Source organism: Nesoenas mayeri (assembly GCF_963082525.1).
Source record: "Nesoenas mayeri genome assembly, chromosome: 4".
Lineage (NCBI taxonomy): Eukaryota > Metazoa > Chordata > Aves > Columbiformes > Columbidae > Nesoenas > Nesoenas mayeri.
Window position 1 is genome coordinate 1,260,666 of NC_137540.1, and position 23,276 is coordinate 1,283,941.

General features: G+C 55.2%; 2 protein-coding genes across 4 annotated transcripts; both read left to right on the forward strand.

Annotated features, from left to right (window-relative positions):
* Nucleotides 1-2,635: 2,635 nt before the first annotated feature.
* PPP2CB (protein phosphatase 2 catalytic subunit beta) lies at nucleotides 2,636-15,172 on the forward strand. Of its 3 annotated transcripts, XM_080343633.1 has the most exons (8): nucleotides 2,775-2,880; nucleotides 8,593-8,823; nucleotides 10,147-10,356; nucleotides 10,608-10,781; nucleotides 11,292-11,381; nucleotides 12,873-13,034; nucleotides 13,857-13,975; nucleotides 14,419-15,172. In XM_080343633.1, the coding sequence occupies exons 2-8, from the start codon at nucleotides 8,800-8,802 to the stop codon at nucleotides 14,489-14,491; spliced, it is 852 nt and encodes a 283-aa protein (XP_080199759.1). In that variant the 5' UTR covers nucleotides 2,775-2,880; nucleotides 8,593-8,799; the 3' UTR covers nucleotides 14,492-15,172. The 3 variants fall into 3 exon arrangements, with proteins under 3 accessions (XP_080199758.1, XP_080199759.1, XP_080199757.1); XM_080343632.1 differs by lacking the exon at nucleotides 8,593-8,823 and having other exon boundaries at nucleotides 2,636-2,880; XM_080343631.1 differs by lacking the exons at nucleotides 2,775-2,880; nucleotides 8,593-8,823 and adding an exon at nucleotides 9,524-9,544.
* Nucleotides 15,173-15,273: 101 nt separating this feature from the next.
* On the forward strand, nucleotides 15,274-22,162 carry GSR (glutathione-disulfide reductase; the record flags this gene model as incomplete). Its single annotated transcript, XM_080343922.1, has 13 exons — nucleotides 15,274-15,402; nucleotides 15,964-15,990; nucleotides 16,215-16,303; nucleotides 16,835-16,904; nucleotides 17,018-17,165; nucleotides 17,285-17,339; nucleotides 17,411-17,510; nucleotides 19,487-19,573; nucleotides 19,664-19,825; nucleotides 20,418-20,529; nucleotides 20,845-20,976; nucleotides 21,549-21,682; nucleotides 21,852-22,162. 13 exons carry the CDS (start codon nucleotides 15,274-15,276, stop codon nucleotides 21,999-22,001), a joined length of 1,395 nt encoding a protein of 464 aa, XP_080200048.1. The 3' UTR covers nucleotides 22,002-22,162.
* Nucleotides 22,163-23,276: the final 1,114 nt, after the last annotated feature.

Here is a 23,276-nt window from a genome sequence, read left to right on the forward strand (position 1 = left end):
CGAGCTGCTTTTTGGACAAAATAAAATCTGACTATATTTTATATCGATTTGAAAACAAAAGTCTGATATTTACCCCATCCTCAACTGAATTTGCATATTGTTGTTTGCCACGATATTTGTTCTGTCTTCAAATAAATTTGCTTACTTGTGTAGTCTTAACTGTCTGCTCTGATTCCTATAATCGAATTTATCGCCGCCGCAACGTGACTTCACGGCGTCTCCCCGCTGGGCGCCTCCCGCCAAGGCGACAAGATGTGTCTGCCCAGGAGGGGAGATCATTGCAGCGACTCGCAATATAAATGTTTCTCTCTTGGTTATCTCGCGTTCATCTCCCCGGGGCTTTTCCATTTTACATCTTCTCTTTTTTCCCAGTCTTTCATTAGCAGACGCTGCTGCCCGGTAAGAGCGCGGCAGAGGAACGCCCGTGCTTCAGCCCGCTTAATTTGAGAGATGAAGGCGCTGCTGATACGTTTCTGGAGGGTAAGTCATTTCTGATGGCGGCAGAATGAAGGGCCTTACGGCTCCGAGCTCGCCGAAAGCCGTGGGCATGGGGAGCGGGAAGCTGGCATCGGTCACGGGCAGGCAGAGCCCTGCAAAGGCTGCCAAACCCATTTGCACCTGTGTTTCCAGGGATATAATCAAATCAGCCAGTGAGCAGAATAAAAGGAAGGAGCCAATATTCCTGATCTGCCTGCGTTTGCAAACAAAACCTCTTGTGACGCTGCGGGTTCTGAGGGTTGCCCCGCTAAAAAAAAAAGCTGGTTTTGGATTGTAAAGGTTGCAGGCTGCTGTAGGAGGGTGTTTTATATTCCCTTAAAAATGTATCTGTAGCCAAAGGGAACATTTCAGGGAGCCTGTACAAGGGCTGGGGTTCTCACCCTTCCCTTCGCCACCTGTTAGGACCACAGGGTCCATTTTCAGGGATTTCTCCCAGTCTCCAGGCACCGTCCCCCCCCTCTCTTTGCCTCTTTCCTCCCCTCTGCACTGACATCTCCCCGGCTTTTTCTTCCCAGTTTATGAAGGTTTTGTCGATGTCTCCTGCTCCTCCTTGTGGTACAAGCCTGTGGGGAAGGATGATGGCATGGGAAGGACAGAGCAGAGATGAGTCCTGCAGGGAACAAGGTACATATGCCTCAAACCAGCGGGCAGTGTGCGCTGCTGGGTCCCTGAGAGCACAGAGCATCTGTGTATCACCCCAAATAATGCAGATTTGCTTCCCCAGGTGATGTTTTGGCAGCCCCCCACCCCGGGGCAGCTCTCCTGGTGCTGCCTCTCCCCTCTTTGGGGTCACCTGGGGACACCTGAGACCCACCTGGTGACCCCTCTGCCCGCAGAGATGGGGACGGTGTCACCGGGAGCTGTTATTTTCCAGGGTAGAAGAACCCTCTGCAATAGAAGTCATGGAGGGACTCGTTCCTCTCGCTGCCCATTCCATTCCAGACTGGAATGATTGTTGATATTTGTGTTGATTAATACCGTGCTGTATTCAGGACGTCATGGTACACGTGCTCTATTTTTGATCGCGTAAAATTAAACCTGTGGACACGGTAACACATATAAGGTGGTGTAATGCATACCAGAGGTCCAGGGCAGCCTTGCAGTATCACTCCACAGAATTGCAAAGGAATTTGGAGAAGTGAATTAATAATACATATTAGCTGAATTGATTGAAGAAAGATGGGGATTGCTACTACATTTCAAAGTGAACCACTGTCCTGCTGCCAACGCTTGGGCCTCGACACCCAGAGTGGGTGCAAAACCTTATAATTGTGTTTTGCTTTTTCCTAGAGAGAACAGAGCAGGAAACACCAGGAGACACGACCACGACCTGAACATCAGATCCTGCCAACCAGTGAGTGATGGAAAGCCCCGGCCTCGGATCAAAACCTGAATCTGAGCCCTTGAACTGGACAGCAAGGCGCGGAAGCTGTTCCGCCGGCTTTAGCCCCAAAGCCGTCCCTCCGCCTGTGTTCAGTTTTCCTGCAGGGAGCAGGAGGTGCCTGCGCAGGAGATAAAACCACCACCCTGACAGCAAACCCCTTGTTTCAGGATTTCAGTGGGACTTTAGATCACGCACACACATGTTGTGTTTGCCTCTTATGGGGTGGAAGCGGTGCCGGCTTTCCATGATTTATTTCACTTGGTACTGTAAGGCGTTTTGGTCCCTTTGGGTGGAACAGGCGAGACACCAAGTACCATAAACCTGTGTGTACGTAAATCCAGGTGACAACCTCAGCAGGCTCCTGAGTCACAGGTGGTGCAGAAAGGACACGAGGAGTTCACCCTGTCCCCATGCACATGGAATCACAGACGGTACGGGCTGGCGGGACGGTCCCAGGTCCCCAGTCCCCCTGCCATAGCAGGGACATCGTCACCAGCTCAGGGTGCTCAGAGCCAGTCCAGCCTGGCCTGGGCTGTCTCAGGGACGGCTCATCCGCCCCCGCTCTGGGCGCTGCCTCTGCCCGGTGACTCCGCACTGTCCCCGGGGGGACGATCGCGACAACCCGGTGCCGCCCGGTTCCGCCGGGGGCGGGGCGTGGGGAGGAGGGGGCGTGGCGCGGGGAGGAGGGGGCGGGGCGAGGGGGGGCGTGGTTCAGAGGGGGAAGCGGCGCCCGCCACGCGGGGTGGGCGTGGCCGGAAGTGCGCAGCGCCGGGGGCTGAGGGGGGTTCCGCCATTACGCGGTGCCGAGTAGGCCGCGGGTCCCGGTTGTTGCGCCGCTCCCGTTCAGGCGGGCCTGGGCCCCCCTCCGCCCTCCCGGTCCGGCGGGCAGCGCCGCCATGGAGGAGAAGGGTTTCGCCAAGGAGCTGGATCAGTGGATCGAGCAGCTGAACGAGTGCCGGCAGCTCAGCGAGAGCCAGGTCCGCAGCCTGTGCGAGAAGGTGAGTGTGAGGGGCCGGGCCGGGCCGCGCCCGCGTCGCGGGGATCGGCGGATCGGGAGGATGCGCGGGCCTCGGGGCTGGGGCTCGCGGCGGTGAGTCGCCCCGCAGGTGCGGTGGGGGCGGATCGCGCTGCCTCCCCCGCGGGTTCCGCGCTGTCAGGCTGTGACAGGCCCGTGGTGCGCCCCAGGGTGGGAATCGCCTGACGCGCAGCATGTGCGTTTCTGCTGTCAAAAACGCTGCCCTTGTGGTGTTTTTCTGAACACATAGCTGCTCTCAACACTATGTTTTTTTACCTTTTTTGTGCCTTGGGTTCAGCTGAGCTGCGGTGGGGTGTGCGGGGAGGAACCTGCTCTGCCTTCCAGTGGCCTCTGCTTGTTGCGCTTCTCCCTGGCGTCTTGTCGTAGACATCGATCCTGGATCGGGGGGAACCTCCTGGCGTGCGGTGTGTGGTCTGGGGAAGCAAACAGGGGTGGACGATGAGCCGTGGAACTGAAGTGAACAGCGGCCTGTGAGCCGCAGAGAGGGAGGCTGAAACAACGAGAAATGGTGGGATCAAGGGCATGCTCCGCTCTCTCGGGCTGTCACTTGGACAGTGCTTTGGCACATTGCTGCTTGGTCTTGTTTAGTCTCGGCTGTCAAGAGGCTTTTTTTTTTCCCACTAGGAGACAGGTCTTCAGACTAGTGTTGGGTTTTGTCAGAGAAGTTAAACACCGCTGTGTGAACACTCCCGCCGTACTGCAATCTGGGGCTAACTTAGGATTTTCTTTAATCACGCAAAATGTGACAGCTAAAAAATGAAGTGCTAACAAAGGTAGTAATGCGGATTATGATGATTCCTGTTTGTTTCTTCCCTGGGTGAGCAGCAGAGCCCAGCTGCGCGTCAGGCGGTCTGGAGCAGCGCTCAGCTTCCTTTCCCAAGCGGACTGGTAACTCTCGGGCGCAGAGGGTAGAGCAGTTGGTTCGGCGTTCCCTTTACTGTTATATCACTGGCAGCGAACTTGACATTGTCAAGTTATTGGCTGTGTGTCTCACTCAGTTCTCTCAGAAGCAGAACATGTATTTTGAGGCCTGTTCACGGTGCTCATCGCAACGGTAGGCACTGTTTCTTTGGAGCTCAGGCAGGAATCTAGGCTCTGGCTTCCTCGCAAATGCTTTCACCAGTGATCCTGACATCGAGCTAACCCCCACCCAGCCTCTGTTTTCTGTCTCCTGTTCCCTTTTTTTATTCCATGCTGAGACTGTCTGTTTGTTTTATGATTATTTCTCCAGAGTTCTGTCAGCACTGATGGAGTGTGGCGACAAGGGCTGGTGCTGCAGCAGGGAGCGACAGCAGTGGCTTGAGGAATAGCTATATCTTGAATCATGTTGGTGGAGAGAGACCCTCAATATCATTGAGACCACCCATAACCCACCCCTGTCCCTGCCCCATGTCCTGAGAACCTCATGTCCGTCTGTCCAACCCTCCAGGGATGGCGACTCCAGCACTGCCCTGGGCAGCCTGTTCCAATGCCCCACAGCCCTTTGGGGAAGAAATTGTTCCCCAGATCCAACCTCAACCTCCCCGGCGCAACTTGAGCTGATAAGGTCTCCCCTCAGCTCCTGTTCTCCAGTGAACTCCCAGGTCCCTCAGCCGCTCCATCACACTTGTGCTCCAGCCCCTTCCCCAGCTCCGTTCTCTTCTCCAAACTCTCTCTTGAGGACCACGAGCTCGCTCTTTGTGGCTGTGCTGTCTCCTGAGCTCTTTGTGGCTGTGCTGTCTCCCGTGTGAGGCCCCTCATAAGCCTAAAATACTTTGTTAGTGTGATCTGTGCCCTGATGCAGGCATTGCTGGTTGGGAACTGCTGTTCTAATCAGCGAACTGTTGCAGAATACGGTTTCCCTTCTTCCCTGGGCTGTGCTGTGAATTAAGGAGTCGTGTCCGCTGTGTTAGGAGAAGCTGGAGGTCAAAGCCAGCGGGTCGTGTTGGTGCATCAGCAGTGGCACAGTAAATAGGGAGCGTGGCAGCTCAACGCACCACGTTTGTCGTCCGGGTGACAGGTAGGAACCCTGACCCTGTGACACACAGCGTGTTTCCTTTGACACAAGGGTTCTCTCTCAGAGCACCAAGTTTTTAAAGGGTGTTCATAACTGATCAAAACTACTTGAGTGTGAAATAAATACTCTGTGGTGCTCTCTGTTGGGGGAATGGTTTCATCATTCAGCTTGTAAGGGAAGGGACTTTACAGAAACTTTGGGGTGTGCAGGCTCAGTTTGGGGTGAAGCAGCGCTGCCAGAAAGCTGCTTTAGTTTCTTTACCTGACATCACATTTGGAGAAGCCCTTACCAACCGTGTTTCGCTTCTTAGTGCTCTCTTTTGAGTGACTAATTTTGAAGAGGTCAAGCACAGTGCTCCTTCTTGCATCAGGTAGAAATTTGTGGAAGAGCTCGTCAGTTAAAATAAGAGACAACCTCAAAACCAAAAAAGCTGAAAGTTTTAAATCAAAATGAGTCAGAGGGGAGGAAACCCCAGCGAAACAAATCCCAGACTTGCTCGTGTGGGTCATTATTATTTTTAATTGCTGGCATAATGGACAGTAATAAGGGAAAGATTGGACATAGCTAGGGTTGCTGAGGGTATGCCAAATTATGCTGTGCTCTGAAAGGTCTTGAAATGTGCACCTGTAAAAATCGCATTCTGTCTCCACCTGCCCAGTTATGACATAATTTTGGCAGCTCATCAGTCTTGTATACTTTATGCAGTTAATCAAGATGTCATCTGAAGACAACAAGAAAACACTTGTTTCCCATTCTGCTGGTCTTTAATATGAAATCTAGCTAAAATCATGCTGACATTTAAATGCTCATAGAAGGACAGATGATTATGATCACTGCTGGAGCATGTAGATGCAAGAAATGTTCCAGCCATGTTGGGGAAATGTGCATCAGATGTCTTGCATCTCGTACTTGTTCTCTTAACTTCATGATGTTAGACTTTCTTTACAACAGAAGGTCGTTAAAACCTTTTCCGCTCTCAGTTAAAATGGAGATTTCTGCCTTGGATGATGCTTGCACTTCATGGGAGGTGCCGTGGCAGCTTTCTGTGCTGGTCCTGCCTTTGGAATGGTGCACTTGGGTACGGATGGCAGGGTAGTGCTGGCTGTGTGCAAACACTTTTGGACGTGAGTGGGTTTTGCTGTCTGGTGTAACCTGTATTTTGGACAGCTGGAGTCACACGGAAGGTCCGAGAAGTTGGGTTCAGGAAATAGGAAGCGTTCCCAAGTTTGGATACAGAAATCTCTGAGTACTTATGTTTTAAAGTTCAGATCAGTGCGTGAGTTCTGGTGCAGGTGAGGGAGTTGAGAGCCATCCTCATTATCCCAAGGAAGAGGGTTTCTCACCGAGGTGATAAAATGGGTATGAAAAACGGTAAGTAAAAGGCTGTCTCTTAAATTAAACACAGGCAAGCAGGCACCCATAACCATCTCCCTCTTTGTAGCTCCTTTTTTCTATCCTCACTCTTTGTGTGCGTAAGAAGGATTGCAGCCTTGTCGCTGTGGGCAGCTTGAGAGCTCGGTGTTGTGAAGTGGTGGGACAGGATCCTAATCGCTAGAGAAGACTCGCGTTTCTTGTGCTGTTATTGAATGGTAATTGTCAACTGATCCTTCAAACCAAGCAGCAGGAGCCAGTTGGTGCTGTGGGGAGCATTGCTGTTACTGGCACTTACCTCTGATGCTTCCACTCTCCGAGATCATTTCAGCCAAGAATAATTTTAGGAGAATGAGCTTCTGTGCTAATTGGTGAAATTAGGATGAGTGATGGAGCCAAGTAGCATCCTGGACGCTGTTCAAACCATGAAATTCCAAGTGTTGTGTTGAATTGTGGCCAGGAATTTTTCATCTCCCCGGCGCTGACACTCATCCCGGGGCGTGCTGGCCCCACGTGTGCACCGCGACACTCCGTGTCCCGCGGAGACACCGGGGTGTCCTCTGCTGCCTTCTGGCCTCTGCCTTCCACCTCATTTGGTGAAAATCCAGCTGGTTTTTGTTCAGGCCAAGCTCCTTGAGATTTTAATATCCTCAGCACGCTTGTTGACATAGTATTTTGGTCTGTCGCAGCTGATGGAATGGCGGTTCGGTTGAGTTTTGATCAGAAACTCCATGGCTGCTTAAGTAAGAGCCTCTGCGGTGACCCGCAGAGAGCATTAAGTGGATCTTCCAGAGGAGCTGAGTTCTATGCTCTCAGAGGGTCTTGTATGCAAAGCAGGTGCTTGGGGTCCTTGTTTTTCAAGCGCGGAGCTGAAAATCTGCCTCCTGGTTGGATCGTAATCCCCTCACCCGTGGAATCGGCCCACACAGTTATCGTAGACAAATAGGAACCGTGTAGTAGTTGATGTGGATTTGATCCTTAAGGCTCTCTCAGAGGGATTAGCCCCCTGCTGATCCCGACAGTAGCCTCAAAGCCGCCGTAGCGTCTCGGGTCTCGGAGCGGTGCGCGGAGGGGTTGTGCTCAAGCTCCGAGACTGCTCGGTTTCCTCCTGCGAGGACCACGCAGTAAGTTGTTGGGGTGGGAATTCTCCAACCTCCCAAATATGTGGTAACCATTGTGCTTAATGGAGGTTTATTTAATAAAAATATCTAAAAGCAGCTTATTGTTATTCTCACCTGGGTATTGTTCTCATTCAAAACAATTGGGACACATACTTAAGAAGCTGATAATGTTAGTCACTAAAAGTAGCTAAAATATGACTTGAAATCAGCCAAGGTAGCTAAAACATGACTTGAAGACACGGTTATTGAACAGCTTTCTTAAGGAAGTGAGTGGTAATAGTGCAGGGCAGCTTGCTTGCATCAGAGTTTGCTGTCCTTGTTTTGTAATGGTGCTTTTGTTATTTGAAGCCATTTGAGTTTGGGGTTAGCTCTGCAGGGTGAAATGTCCAAGCAGAGCGCACTGCTTAAGTTGCAGCTTTTCTGGAGTGTTTTTAATGACGCTGAAGATGTTAAAGGTTTTGTCCTGCGTTAGAAAGTCACATGAGGGCAAACTTGTGCGGCCAGCCGAGCTCGGCTCCCAGGCCTGATCTGAAACAGCCCTGCCGCGCTTCAGTGACAGACTTAACCTGTTCGTGTGCATAGAGGGTGATGCACATAGTATGTTAAAATAGGCTGAAGAGGACTAGTACTAGATGTGGTTGCGATGCTGGTGAGTATGTATAGTATCTGTACAGTGTCCTGCGTCTTTTCCCCAGAGCCTCCAAGTAAGTGTATTTCTGTTGATGCAGATGGGAAGGGAGCCGTTTGTGTGGTATGAAAAGGCAGAAAATACCTCGCTCACAGCTTTTGTGGTTCATTTAGTTCCAGTGTACAACAAAACCAATCTATTGCTTGTGCAGCAGGCAGAACACACCGCGGACTGGTTTACATTTGTCTGTTGCTGAGGATACAAGCTCTCAGGAGGTGCTGTTGGTGCTTTTGGAGATATTTGAACAGAATTGGAGTACTGCGATGCAACACATCCAGCAGTTGGCAGTTTAGAGGTGCAAGGTAGACCCCCCATCATTGAGTCCATGTGGAGGACGTGTCTTTAGGGCTCAGGGCCACATCCCTTGGGTGACATCCAGCGCAAGTGGCACGCTGGATGCTGCCCAAGCCCTTGGTTGCTTGGGTTTCAGTTATGTTTTCCAAATATGCACTTTCCCTAAAAGAGACAAGGCAACTAAATGTTTGAACATGAACACAGGCGTCCTCGGGGATCCCACCATCCTCCGCAAGCAGCTTCTGTCCACGTCGGCCCAAGTGAAGGGACTGGGCGATGAACAGCCAGATCGTCACCTGCAGATGACTGTTCGTCCAGATCCGAGCGGGCCTGTCCATGGGTGTTCTCTGTGCCTCGGATGTGCCTGGAGCACTGATTTGCGGCTGATGGGCTGGAAGCAGCAAAACAAACATGATATTTGATAAGGATAATAAGGTAACGCAGATAGGCTACATTACACGGCTGTAATTAGCAGAGGAAGAGATGACTAAATCCAGGGATGCTTTCCCTGCGTCTGTGGGCAGTTTGTTGCCAGCCGGGTACAGCCAGGGAAGTTGGTTGTGGCTCTGTATGTTTTGATTGCCTCTGACTTTCCTTTTCCAGTTGTATGTGACCTGCCCCTAGAAGCTGTTCAGCTGTTGTGCTTGGCAGAGGATTGGAAACCTGGCAGGCAAGACGTGCCCTGGGTGAGAGAAGCACCTCTTGTGTCTGCAGGGATGTTCTGTGCCACGTTAGTCAAGTGCAGCTCAGGAATACTGATTTTCCTTGGGAGTTTAGGCAAAAAAAGAAGAAATCTGCCCTTGTGCAGATTTTTACGAACACGCCATTTGTAACATGTTAAGGTGGCAAAGGGAAGGGTTCCACGGGGCTGTGTGTAGGGACATCGTCGCGGCTCGGCTGACTTTGGAAAGAAGCCCAGGAGGTCATAGTTTTCCTACGAGTGTATCAAATATCTTGCCTTATGTGTGTTTGCAAATCACGTTGTGCAAAGAAACGCAGTAGTTGTCAGGATGGCATGTGCTGTCTCCTGGTGTTTCTGTCCTTCCAGCGGACGGCAGGCGTGGTGAATTATCTCTGTTCATACAAGTGTGGCACTGAGCTCTTGCTGACGGGACGGGGCGGCCTGCAGTGCTGGGGGGACACTGTGCTTCCTGGGGTAAGAGCTTCTGGGAGTTGTGAAACCGAATAGCACTTGACGTTGGCAGTCGCTTGGAGCGCTGCCGGCATTCGCGTACCCGCGATGGGCAGAGCTGAGCTCTGCTGAACACACAGGGGGAGCAATCTGTCCAAGGACTAGTCTTGGTTTAAAAAACAAACAAAAATCAGTTGTACTGAAGAAGATAACGTTTGCCCGTGATGCTAACAAGGCTTATGGGAATAGTGCTTCATCTCTCCCGCACTTCAGAGATGTTTGGAAGAAGCCCAGGATTCTGGGTGAAGCGCAGCGGCGATGCAAGTCTGGAAGGTCGCGCTGCTCCGTTTCAGGGGAGGCCGGGAGTTAACTAGTTTCGGTACTGCGTTTGTCGGTGCTCGTGGTGCAGTGAGATCTTCCTGACTTGGCCTTGCAGCAGCCAGCTCGCTTGTATTTGTGCACAGGGAAATACAGATACACTTTGCTTACCCGGCATGCTCTTTTTCCAGTGGTCAGCTTCAGCTTGAAATCAGCTTCCCAGCGCGGATGCGGTGGAATAACGTCTGCACCTGCTTATGGAGGAGCTTCCTGCCTTTTTGTCCTAAGTGTGTGTTTTTTCTTGCTAGGCTAAAGAAATTCTTACGAAAGAATCGAACGTGCAAGAGGTACGTTGTCCCGTCACCGTCTGCGGGGATGTCCACGGTCAATTCCACGATCTTATGGAACTCTTTAGAATTGGTGGCAAATCCCCAGACACAAATTACCTGTTCATGGGAGACTACGTGGACAGAGGCTATTACTCGGTGGAGACGGTGACTCTTCTAGTAGCATTAAAGGTACGGTTTGACAGCTCTTCCACAGCAGCACTGGGCAAAACCACATTTTGGGGGAGTTTAAAAAGAACTGCTGCTCCCATTGATGCTGCTGTTGGCTCGAGATAGACAGTTATAAATTGAAATGCGTTAATGTACTTGCGCTCTTGTATAACAGCTGAATGCCCGACTGCTGTTTGGAATCCTTTGTTAATATTTCTTTCTGTGTTGACGGTGCAGTGCTGGTGTTAAAGCGGAGCTTGCTTTGTCCGTAGGTGCGTTACCCGGAACGCATTACAATACTGAGGGGCAATCACGAAAGCAGACAAATTACACAAGTGTACGGCTTTTATGACGAGTGCCTGCGGAAGTACGGCAACGCCAACGTCTGGAAGTATTTCACAGATCTGTTTGATTATCTGCCGCTTACAGCTCTAGTAGATGGCCAGGTAAGCCTTGGGCAAGGAAGATGCACAGTCGGTCTCAAACAAGCTCCTTTAACTTGTGCTCCGAGGTTTTTTTAGAGCCTCTGTAGTTATTCTGGGTTAGGGGAAGATGGTAGTGAGGTGTTGATAAAAGTTGACGGTGTGGCAAGACGTTTGCATCTGCTGCCTGAGGAACGGCAGGGTGTTGCTGCACATATGGTTCATTTCCAATGGCTGCTCAAAGAGTGGGAATCCTGTCGTGATACGTTAGATGCCAGTTGATTTGTGACTGTGAGGCAAGATATTCTTGAAACTGAAGGCACGCTATCTTTGCTGTTGCTCTGATCTTCCAGTGCAAGGGGAAGCCTTTTAGTTTTCTGTCCTTCTGCGGGCATTGAATTTGGTTTCTGTGCTGCAAGGGTGAGCCGGCTGTCATTGTAAAAGAATGACAGCGGGGTTAAAACCAGCTGGTTCTGAGACGAGTCTGCCCATAACAACATGCACTGAACGGATCGCTCTTTCTTCCCCGAACAGATATTCTGTCTCCATGGTGGCCTCTCTCCATCCATAGACACACTGGATCATATCAGGGCTCTGGATCGCCTGCAGGAGGTTCCACATGAGGTAACAGGAGAGAAAATGCAGCATCAGCTGAGATGTCTGCTGCTGGAAAACGCCGATGTAGCCTTACACTGAAATCCATTTAAACAGTGGGACAGCCGATTATTGCCTGTCTCAGAGCTAGAGCAGATGAACACACACATTTGGGCAAAACACACGCAAGTCAATATGCTTTGGTTACAGTAATCTGCAAAAGGAAAGCTGGGGGGTGGTTCACAGCTGTTTTTCACAGAATGATGGAATTCTGTGGCTGGCACGCTGACTCAAAGAACAGCATTTGGCAGGGGAAAGTGTTTCCTACCCTCGGCCTTGTCGCAGACACGCTCATGAGGCGACAACCACCATGTGAAGCCGTGTTGTGTCACTGTCCCCCCTCACCAGCCAGTCCTTCTGTGCTGTTGCGCCTCATCCAGCATTTTCTGGGGGCCTGATGAATTTGGGGGCCTGTGTGATACGGTGACGTGCAGGAGCCTGTCTGGAGGTGGCGTGGGGTGCCAGCTTGAGATCCGGTTTGGAGAAACCACCTCCTGAGCTCAGAAGCTCCCGTAGCTCTTCTGTGTAGGAGCGATTGGGGTTACAAACGGATTGAACGCTCCCAGATTACGACAAACTGCTTTTCCTGCCACGTCTTTGGTATAACAGCAAGAACAATGCAGCCGGGCCTGCCCAGCCCTTCCAAAAACCTGCAATAAGCTGTTTAAACGACTCCCAGAAGCAGGAGGCTGCCTGGTGCGACTCCCACCTGTAGTTGGGTGTAAGGATTCTAGAGTTGCTGTGAGGTTTCCACAGTCCTGTGCTGAAATCTGCCTTTCCCGAGGACCTCCACGTGTGGTCAGTGTGATCCCCCCGCAGGAAACAGCGCAGGCTTGGAGAAAGAAATGCAGGGAGCTTTTCCTGCCCCCTCGTTCCACGGCAGCTCCGCAGGAGAAGCCGCTGAGCTCCGTTTGTCCCTGTCAGATGATGGGCTCCAGGATATTTTCAATGCGTCAAGTCCAACAAGAGAGTGTTCAGGAGGGGGCATGCAGTGGTGAGTCCCTGCAGCAGGGCAGCTGAGGGCTGCGCACCCACCCCCAGCACGCAGCTCAGACCCTCCGCGCCTCCTTTCCTGCTCTTTTTTGTCACGACTCGCCCAGCACTCCTGAACCCCTTGTGTACCCTGCTCACGCGGCCTTTTTTAGGCTCAGAGTCAGGTGTAAACACGCAGATCTGCTTTCTGTGTCTTGTATCTCCTCGACTGGCGAAGGGAGACGGGAAATGGTGTGTGGAAGAGGAGCTGGGGACAGTTTTCTGGTTACGTGGGCTAATTTATTGGGCCGCTGCGTACTTATGTGTGTCTTTGGAAAGGATGCTGACTGATCCTGTGAGTAACTAGCCCATATTACAAATGTTAAATAAACTCATCTGGTTTGTGCTGTCAGTCTTTTTACTGTAAATAAGTTATATTCTTAGAGCGACTTTTTACACGCTCTAATGAAGAACGCTTATCTTTTCCAGGGTCCCATGTGCGACCTGTTGTGGTCGGATCCGGACGACCGCGGCGGCTGGGGTATATCGCCACGCGGCGCCGGCTACACCTTCGGGCAAGACATTTCCGAAACCTTCAACCACGCCAACGGCCTCACGCTGGTCTCCCGCGCTCACCAGCTCGTCATGGAGGTAGGGCAGGCGCGTCCTGCTGGACGGGGCTCACAAAAACAGGTGCCCATAGTGTCTCCTCTGCGAGACCTTCCGCTGGTGGGTTTGCCCGAGCCGGCACAGAAATGTTATGCAGGTAGAGACCGAAGTGGGACTTAAATCATGTGAAAAAAACATGAAACGAGCAACATAAAATGATGTGTTTTGACCTGCTGTGTAAATAAGGGGATGTTCTGCCCCCCTCTCCCAGTAAATCGCCAGAGGGACCCTGTCGCACCCCATTTGGGGGAGTAATCGTCTCCTTACGTGCTGCCCGCTCCGTTTACGCTGCTGTTGCAGACAGAGCGCCCTGTAGTGGGTGATGAGGGGGATTAAGCTGTCAGTTAGGCTGTCGATGGGCTCGTCTCCGGTGTCTCGCTGGACAAGTGCCAGGTGGGTCAGCGGAGCAGCTGCATTTTGAAATCTAGTTCAAGTAGATCCTGGAGCGATCCTGTGTGGCGGAAGGCGCTGGCGTCAAGCAGGTAAGTTCAGCTTTGTGGTGGATGAAAACTGAAGGCGTACCTAAAAATCTCGAGTTTCCTTGCTCTGCAATCCATGATTTGTGTGCAAAAGGGATAAACACACGAGTGACGTGTCACCGGCCCCTCTGGAACGGTCAGAGCGGTTTTTGGTAGGTGACGGCCGCTTCTTCCTACGGTTATGTCTTTTAATATGAGACCGAGTTGGAAATACTGGAAGTCTACAATGTCACCAATGCCTTTGGATCATTTCAGGCCTTAAGAGGAACTTGAAACAAACTGTGGTTTGAGGTTTAACAGAGACCTTTTTTCCCTTCCCCGGCAGGGTTATAACTGGTGCCACGACCGAAACGTGGTGACCATTTTCAGCGCGCCCAATTACTGCTACCGCTGCGGAAACCAGGCTGCTATCATGGAACTAGACGACACTTTAAAATATTCCTTGTGAGTAACGCGTCTGACCCTTCCCGAAGAGGTTTTGTCAAGTCCAGCTCCAGCCACTCCACAATTGCACATCGCAGGGCTCTACCTGCGCGCATAGCTAAAAATAAGTAGCGAGTTATGCCCTTGAAAGCTTTTATTGGGTACTGTGTTATCTCCACTGGAGCTTCTGCATTCCCTTAATCCCTCCGCTGCCCAAGTTTGCTGTATTTATTGCCATTTTTGGCGGTCCCAGGTTGCGTGGAGGTTGGTGAAAGGGTTTCAGTGTTGTGTTGAGCTCTGCTGCAGCGCTGGGTGCCCTTCGCTCCCCAGCTGTCATTTGGGGGACTTTTTAATGTCTGGAGTGTTTTAGGCAGGAGCAGCTGGGGTAAGCAGGGAGGAGAGCAAGGCTGGTATGTTTTGTGGCGTTGGAAAACAGTGAAAACCATGCTTTCTGTTTCCTGCAGCCTTCAGTTCGACCCCGCGCCCCGCCGTGGAGAGCCCCACGTTACCCGCCGCACCCCAGACTACTTCCTATAAACCTCCCCTTGGTCAGAAGGGAGTTAACATCCCACGTTTCTAAAGAGCAACAAGATTTCCACATTTCTGTAAGAAACCGGGGTTCGTCTCGACTTGAAAAATCCCCATCATGGACCAAAACGTGCCATACAGAGGATAAAGAGCGCGGAGCACAACCTGGGACTGAGTTCCTTACAACACTATCTCCCCCGTCCAGAGCAGTCCGGCCGTCACTTGCCTGCTGTATTAGTAGTCGTCGTTTCTGGGTTTATTGTTTTCTTCTGGACTGTTCAGAGAGGAAAAGAATTAACAACACTTCCGTCTCCTTTTGATGCTTCTTTGTACATTTGTTTTCTTTTTTAGTTCTAGTGTTTAACTGGCATGAATTAGAGTTGATTTCCGAGGGAAACGCACACTAACTTCTCCCCCCACCGCTCTTTATTTTATCGAACGACCCCCGTCGACTTAACTGGAGAAAGGAAGCGATTCCTGCTTGGGAGCACGTTGTCATAACACGGATCAAAACGTTCCCTTTCGAGCTTAATTCCCCTTTTCTCTCCAATTCTTGAATCCTGACTTTTTGGGGTTATTTTGGGGGGGGGGGCGAGGGGGTGGTTTGTTGCTTTCCCCTCTGTATATTTGTCCTGGAAGTGCTTGCAATCCTTTTTTCCCCCCCCAAAACCCAATAAACTTGCCGTTGTCAACCCCAAGTCGCCTCGTTGTGCTGGACGGGGCGGGCCCGGGGGAGGCGGACCCGGGGGCGGGCGGAGCAGCGCGGGGGCGCCCCGACCGAACCCGGAACCATGGCGGCGGCCGCTTACGAGCTCTTGGTGCTGGGGGGCGGCTCCGGGGGGCTGGCGGGGGCGCGACGAGCGGCCGAATTGGGAGCCCGGGTGGCTTTGGTGGAACCGCTGCGCTTGGGGGGCACCTGCGTGAGTCCCGGGGCTTGCGGGGGGGGGACAAAGACACACGGGTGGACGGTGGGAATCGCTGCGTGATGGCGTTTTGCGCGCTGATTCGCTTAATAACACCCAGCGCCTTCCCGAGGGGACGGGGGGAATCGCACCCGGGCCGCTGCGAACGCAGCGGCCCGGGTGCGATTCCCCCCTCCCCTCGGGAAGGCGCTGGGTGGCTATTTTCAAGCTGAAAAGGTGGCAAATTAAAAGGGGGGGGGACTGTGAGTCAGCAAAAAAGCCGATTAACACGCTCAGGTTTTGCACTCGGAGCGGGATTACGGGAACCAGGGTTTATTTAGTAAACCCGGTAAGTTTTTATATGGGGAAATTGTGCAACTTCTGTTTCCCCCTTCAAGGGAGTGAAGGAAACAAAGCGCAACGACTTGAGGTGCCAAGTGTGGTTACAGCCAGAAACCCGTAATCCTTTTGTTGTTTGTAAGCGGGATCCAGCACCAGCCTGATGTAGGATGCTCTCCAGACTATGCTATGTTTAAAAACTAAACCGTAATGCTGCGTATTGCTCCTCTTTCCCCGTAGGTCAATGTGGGGTGCGTGCCGAAAAAGGTAAAGGCGCTTTTTGCAGTGGTTTGTGTGGCTGCGGAATTTCGGGGAGGTGCTGACGTGGGGTGCGGGGAGGGAGGAGCGGGGAGGAATCCGGGGTTTGGAGCGGCTTGAGCAATCGGAGACGCCCTGCAAACCAAACAAACGAAGCAGGGGGAAGCGCGGATGGGAATCCATTTTCCCTGGGATCCAACTCTTCCCAAGTCATCGCGCGGTTTGTGATGCAGGTGATGTGGAACGCGGCCGTCCACGCCGAGTTTGTCCACGACCACGCCGACTACGGCTTCGAGACGGCCGGCGTCAAGTTCAACTGGAGGTGTGTATGGAAATAGACGGGTGGAAAGCAGCGTTTCCCGTCGGCGTGGTGTGGTACGTGCCCCACGGGGAGCAGCTGCGGCCCCCGGGGTTTGTTGTCCCTCCAGAATGGGTCCTTGCCCGCTACAGCCTTCAGCAGGGCCTGTTGTGACAGGACAACGGGTGATGGTTTTAAACTAGAGGAGGGAGATTCAGGCTGGACATGAGGAGGAATTGTTGCCCTGAGGGTGGTGAGAGCCTGGCCCAGGTACCCAGAGAGGTGGTGGATGAACCATCCCTGAGACACCCCAGGCCAGGCTGGATGGGGCTCTGAGCACCCTGAGCTGGTGACGATGTCCCTGCTCATGGTGGGGGGGAAATGGGGAGCTGGGAACATCCCTCCAACACAAACCCTCCTGTGATTCTGCTGGGCAACTCGGGACTGTTCTGTTCTATGGCTTGGGTGCCCCATACCGAAGGGACTGACTGTTTTCCACTGAGCTCTGGAGGTTCGTTCGCTAACAGTGACAATAACTCCCCCGCTCTGTTCCAGAACAATTAAAGAGAAGCGCGACGCCTACGTGAGGCGCCTGAACGAGATCTATGAGAACAACCTCAAGAAGGTGAGGATGCGTTTATCCCACCGGCCGAGCAGGGAAGCTCTGCTGGATTTTTGGCCACTTTTCCAGCCCTAACGGCTCTTTTCTCTCCTCTCCTCTCTCTCCTCTCCTCTCAGGCTCACATCGACATCATCCGTGGCTACGGCAAGTTCACCACCGATCCCGAGCCGACCGTCGAAGTCAACGGGCAGAAGTACACGGCTCCTCACATCCTCATCGCCACGGGCGGGCACCCGGCTGTCCCCTCCGACTGTGAAATTCCCGGTGAGCCGGACAAAGCTCCCCGCTGTGCCCAAGCCGGCGGGTTTGGGGCTGTCGGTGGGAAGGGGGTGCTGGTGGGGCACGTTCTCCTCCCCAGGGTGTGAAAGGAGCTTTCTCGGCAGGTGCCAGCCTGGGAATGACCAGCGACGGCTTCTTCGAGCTGGAGGAGCTGCCCAGGTAAAGGGGGCTCACCCCCCGCGGCCGCCGCCGGCCCCGCTCGCCTGCCCACGGTCTCGCCCTCCCCGCAGACGCAGCGTGGTTGTCGGCGCCGGCTACATCGCGGTGGAGATCGCGGGGATCCTGTCCACGCTGGGCTCCCAGTCCTCCCTGCTGATCCGCCACGACAAGGTAGTGCCGCCGTGTCCCCACCGCGTCCCGGCCCCTCGGGGGCGGCTGCCGGAGCGGAGCTTCTGGGGGGTCGTTTCTTGGCCCTTGAGGTTGTGAAGGGGGGTCTGAGTCAGCTCCGGGTCGGGAGGGTGAAAGTGACAGGAGGCTGTTGGGTGTTGGAGGGTCCCGCGGGGACAGATGGGGCGTTTCTGGGCAGACGAAGAGCGCCGGCGTGCCGGTGTCTGTCAGCCAGCAGCGTGGCCTTGTGGCCAAGAGGCCAGTGTACTTGGGCTGCCTTAGGACGAGTGTGGCCAGCAGGTCGAGGGGCGTTGTCCTCCCCCCCTGCTCGGCGCATCTGCAGTTCTGTGCCCAGTGCTGGGCTCCCCGGTTGGAGAAGGACGAGGAGTTACTGGAGAGAGTCCAGCGCAGGGACACGAAAGTGCTGAGGGGCCTGGAGCATCTGGGGTTAAACTCTATGGGCTTCAACTCTGCCGGGGGAAACTGAGGCTGATTATTAGAAAGCAATTCTGTGCAGAGAGTGGTCAAGCATTGCAATGGCTGCCCAGGAGGGGCTGGACTCACCCTGGAGGTTTTTAAACTCAGATTGGACATGGCACTTAGTGCCATGATCTGGTCAATGGGCTGGAGTTGGACCAAGGGTTGGACTGGATGAGCTCTGAGGGCTTTTCCAACCCAGTCCATTCTGTGATCCTGTGATTCTGTGATCTTTGTGCCAAGAAAAGACTGAGAGAGCTGGGGCTGTTCAGCTGGAGAAGCTGAGAGGGATCTGATCAATGGGATCAATATCTCAGGGTGGGTGTCAGAGGATGGACCAGACTCTGTTCATGGCGCCCAGCGCCAGGGTGAGGGGCACCGGGCACAGACTGGAACACAGGAGGCTCCATGTGAACATGAGCAGAAACTTGTTTGCTGGAGGTGCCAGAGCCTGGCCCAGGCTGCCCAGAGCGGCTGTGGAGTCTCCTGCTCTGGGACATTCAAACCCCCTGGACCCACCTGCGTGATCTGCTCTGTGACCCCGTGTGATCTGCTCTGTGACCCCGTGTGATCTGCTCTGTGACCCCTGTGATCTGCTCTGTGACCCTACGTGATCTGCTCTGTGACCCCTGTGATCTGCTCTGTGACCCCGTGTGATCTGCTCTGTGACCCTGTGTGATCTGCTCTGTGACCCCGTGTGATCTGCTCTGTGACCCCGTGTGATCTGCTCTGTGACCCGTGTGATCTGCTCTGTGACCCCGCGTGATCTGTTCTGTGACCCCGTGTGATCTGCTCTGTGACCCCGCGTGATCTGCTCTGTGACCCCGTGTGATCTGCTCTGTGACCCTGCGTGATCTGCTCTGTGACCCCGTGTGATCTGCTCTGTGACCCGTGTGATCTGCTCTGTGACCCCGCGTGATCTGCTCTGTGACCCCTGTGATCTGCTCTGTGACCCCGTGTGATCTGCTCTGTGACCCTGTGTGATCTGCTCTGTGACCCGTGTGATCTGCTCTGTGACCCCGCGTGATCTGCTCTGTGACCCCTGTGATCTGCTCTGTGACCCCTGTGATCTGCTCTGTGACCCCGCGTGATCTGCTCTGTGACCCCGTGTGATCTGCTCTGTGACCCCGTATGATCTGCTCTGTGACCCTGCGTTAGCAGGTGTGCTGGGGCTCTACAGAGGTCCCTGCAGCCCAGCCAGCCTGGGGTGCTGTGTCTCGGTGCTGCCAGCGGTGTTTGGGCAGCACCCGCCTGCTTGCCGGGTGTCCCTGCAGCCCTGCGTGCACCGCACCCCGTTCCTTGAGCTTTACTTTGTGTCATGGCTTGAAAAACAGAAAAGGGAAAAAAAAAAGGGAAAACCAAGCAGAGAACAGCTTTATCATTAACCAGAAGCGCCCCAGGCATCTCAGGGCCTGCCGGGGCACGGGCGCAGGGAAACGCTGCTGGATGGGGCTGACGGGCGGTACGTTCTTCATCTGATGGGGCTGGGGGTCCCTGCCCAGGTCCTGAGGACTTTCGACTCGTTGATCAGCTCCAACTGCACCCAGGAGCTGGAGAACACGGGGGTGGAGGTCTGGAAGCACACCAAGGTAGGGGCGCAGAGCCCGCTGCCCCATCGCTCCTGTGCGCGGGGCCGGGGGAAAAGCCAGAGCTTTGGGACGCCCCTGTTGTTCCCGCAGGTCAAGGCGGTCACCAAGTCCCCCCAGGGGCTGCTGGATGTGACAGTGACGTCCGCGGTGCCCGGCCGTAAGCCGACCGAGGGGACGATCCGCGACGTGGACTGCCTGCTGTGGGCGCTGGGGCGGGAGCCCAACACCCCCGGGCTTGGCCTGGACCACGTGGTGAGATGGCAGCGGGTGTGCTCGCAGGTCCAGGGGGGCCCACGTGCCTTTGGGGGTCCCACGGGCCAACAGGGGTCCCACAGGTCTTCAGGGGCATCTCACGGATCTCTGGGTCTCTAGGGGTCCCACAGGTCTTTGGGGTTCCTATGGGTGTCTGGGTGTCCCACGGGTCTCTGGAGTTCCCACTGGTCTCTGGGGGTCCTGCAGGTCTTTGGGGGTCCCATGGATCTCTAGGGGTCCCACAGTCTTTGGGGTTCCCATGGGTCTCTGAGTGTCCCACTGGTCTCTGGGTGTCCCACAGGCTTCTTAGGGTCCCACAGTTCTCTGGGTTTCCCACAGGTCTTTGGGGTTCCTGTGGGTCTCCAGGGCTCCCACAGGTCTCTGAGGGTCCCATGGGTCTTTGGGGTTCCCATGGGTCTCCAGGGGTTCCCACAGTTCTTTGGGGCTCCCCTGGGTCTCCCGAGCTTGCCACGGGATGGTGCTCCCTCCACATCCCCCCGTCTGGGCACACTGTGGCCGCAGGGCCGGTTCCCCGCGCACGTGGCCGGTGTCACGTCCCGCGTGCCGAGCTGGCCGCCGTCTCTCGTGACAGGGTGTGCAGGTGGACGCCAAGGGCCACGTGGTGGTAGACGAGTACCAGAACACCACCAGGAGAGGGGTCTACGCCATTGGGGACGTCTGCGGGAGAGCACTCCTCACCCCCGGTACCGCAGCTGTACTCCCCGTCCCCATACAGCCCCCCGTTCCCATACAGCCCCCTGTCCCCACAGAGCCCCTGTCCCCATACAGCCCCCTGTCCCCATAGAGCCCCCTGTCCCCATACAGCCCCCCGTCCCCATACAGCCCCCTGTCCCCATAGAGCCCCCTGTCCCCATACAGCCCCCCGTCCCCATACAGCCCCCTGTCCCCATAGAGCCCCCCGTCCTCACACAGCCCCCCGTCCCCACACAGCCGCCCGTCCCCATACAGCCCCCCGTGCCCGTCCCTGCGCGGCTCAGGCTCGCCGTCCCTCCCCGCAGTGGCCATTGCGGCTGGCAGGAAGCTGGCACACCGGCTCTTCGAGGCCAAGGCGGAGTCCCGGCTGGACTACCACAACATCCCCACCGTCGTCTTCAGCCACCCGCCCATCGGCACCGTGGGCCTCACCGAAGGTGGGGACGGGCAGAGCGGGGGGCCAGGGTGGGGACATGGTGGCCCAGAGCCGCTGGTTTGGTGCTGGATTTGGGCCCCTCACGCCATGAAAGGGCTTGAGGTGCTGGAGCGAGTGGAGAGAAGGGGACGGAGCTGGTGAGGGGCTGGAGCACAAGTGTGATGGAGACTGAGGGACCTGGGGGTTCACTGGAGAACAGGAGCTGAGGGGAGACCTTGTCAGCTCAAGTTGCGCCAGGGGAGGTTGAGGTTGGATTTAGGAACAATTTCTTCCCCAAAGGGCTGTGGGGCATTGAACAGGCTGCCCAGGGCAGTGCTGGAGTCACCAGCCCTGGAGGGTTGGACAGACGGACATGAGGTTCTCAGGACATGGGGCAGTGCCAGGGGTGGGTTATGGGTGGACTCCATGATTGTGAGGGTCTCTTCCAACCTAAATGATTCAATGATTCTATGAAAGGATCTGATGTACAGCCACCTGTCTGAGCCTTGCGGAACGCGCTTGGGCTCCCTCTCTATAAACACCTTGTGGATACGGTGCATCCCCGTGACCTACATGTCATGTCTTCTCCTGCAGATGAAGCCGTGGCTGCACATGGGAGGGAAAACGTGAAGATCTACAGCACGTCCTTCACCCCCTTGTACCATGCCGTCACCCAGAGGAAGGTGAAGTGCGTCATGAAGCTGGTGTGTGTCGGCAAGGAGGAGAAGGTGCGTGGAGGGGACCGGGGGGACAGCAGGGGAGTGGCAGGGCTGTCCTCTTGTCCCCACCTGGCCCGCTCCCACCTGCTCAGACCAGATTTTGGGCCAGGATCCTGCTCCCCCAGCACCAAACCCAGCGGTGCTGGGTCCCATCCGGGCTCTCTCTTCTCCCCCGAAGGTGGTGGGATTGCACATGCAAGGGCTGGGCTGCGACGAAATGCTGCAGGGCTTCGCCGTGGCCATCAAGATGGGGGCCACCAAGGCCGACTTTGACAACACCGTCGCCATTCACCCCACTTCTGCGGAGGAGCTGGTGACGCTGCGCTGAGCCGGTGGGCGCCAGCAGCCCCGGGGATGGCAACAGCACCTGGGAACAGGTTTTGTATATGTCTGCAGAAAAATAACACACCTTAGGTTTGGTTGCCTGGAGTGCCATGTGTCTGTATAATCGGCACGACTTGGTTTGGAGAGGAGAATAAATACAGTGATGCTGGCAAGTCTGTGTCTATGGCTTCATGGTGACTGCGGAGGGGGCCGGCATGGCCCCTCAGGTGCTTTGGGTGCTCAGAGCAGCTGTTTGGCTCTGTCGTGTCTCCATTCCAGATGGGAAAACACCAGCGGGCACAAAATCCCTGCCCAGCCCTCCCAGCCGCGGCAGTGACTGTTTAAATAGCATATTCAGCTCCCAGGGACTCAAGTACAAGCGAAAGCCCAAATATGATGGGCAGCCACAGTTATCTGTGTCAGGTTTGAAAGAAGAATGGTTTGCAAGGCTCATCGCAGTCTGAAGCTCTGAAGGGTGGGGGGACCCGGGCTGCGGCAGAGCCGGGAGCTGACGGACCCTCGGCTGGGCCGGGGAGCGTGAGGAGGGACAGCGGGCTGGGGCTGGGAGGTTCGTTCTGGGGCGGGGGCGGCAGCGACAGGAGTTGTCCCACGAGGGGAGAGTGAAGCGGGAGCACGAAGCGGGGCTGCCCGGGGGTCGTTCCCGTGTGAGTCCCCGTGTGACAGTCCCGGCCCCGCTGTCCCTGCCCCGGCTGCGGTGCCGCCGAACGGACACGAGATGGCGCTGCGCTCTGCAGGGCCGCGCGGTGTCCGCCAGGCGGCGCCATCCCGGGCTGAGGGGGGGGCGGGACCGACTGAGAGGGGGCGGGACCGAGAGAAGAGGGGGCGTTGCCGAGAGAAGAGGGGGCGTGGCCAACCCGCTCGGCCGCGCCCCGAGCGCAGCTGAGCCCGCAGCGGGGACGCGGTGACCGGTTTTCATCGGGTTGGTGCTGGTGCCGCGTCCGTTCGGTGCGTTCCCCGGTGTGTCTGGTCGGTGCTGGTGCCTCGTTTGTTTCAGGTCAGCGCAGCCGAGCCCGCAGCGAGGACGTGCTGGACACGGACGGGGCGTGAAGGTGCGTGGGGCCGGGGGGCGGCTGAGCCTGGGGGGAGGGGACACCCCGAGCTGGGGGGCGGCTGCTGAGGCTGCAATCGTCCCCTCTCTCCGCAGGAGCTCCAGGTGCCTGCGGGCAGGTCCCGGACAGAGGCAGCGGCGGGCAAGGCTTAAAACCTACAATGGCTTCGATAAAGGGGTGGTGGAAAGTGTCCGCGTGTCGCCGTGGTC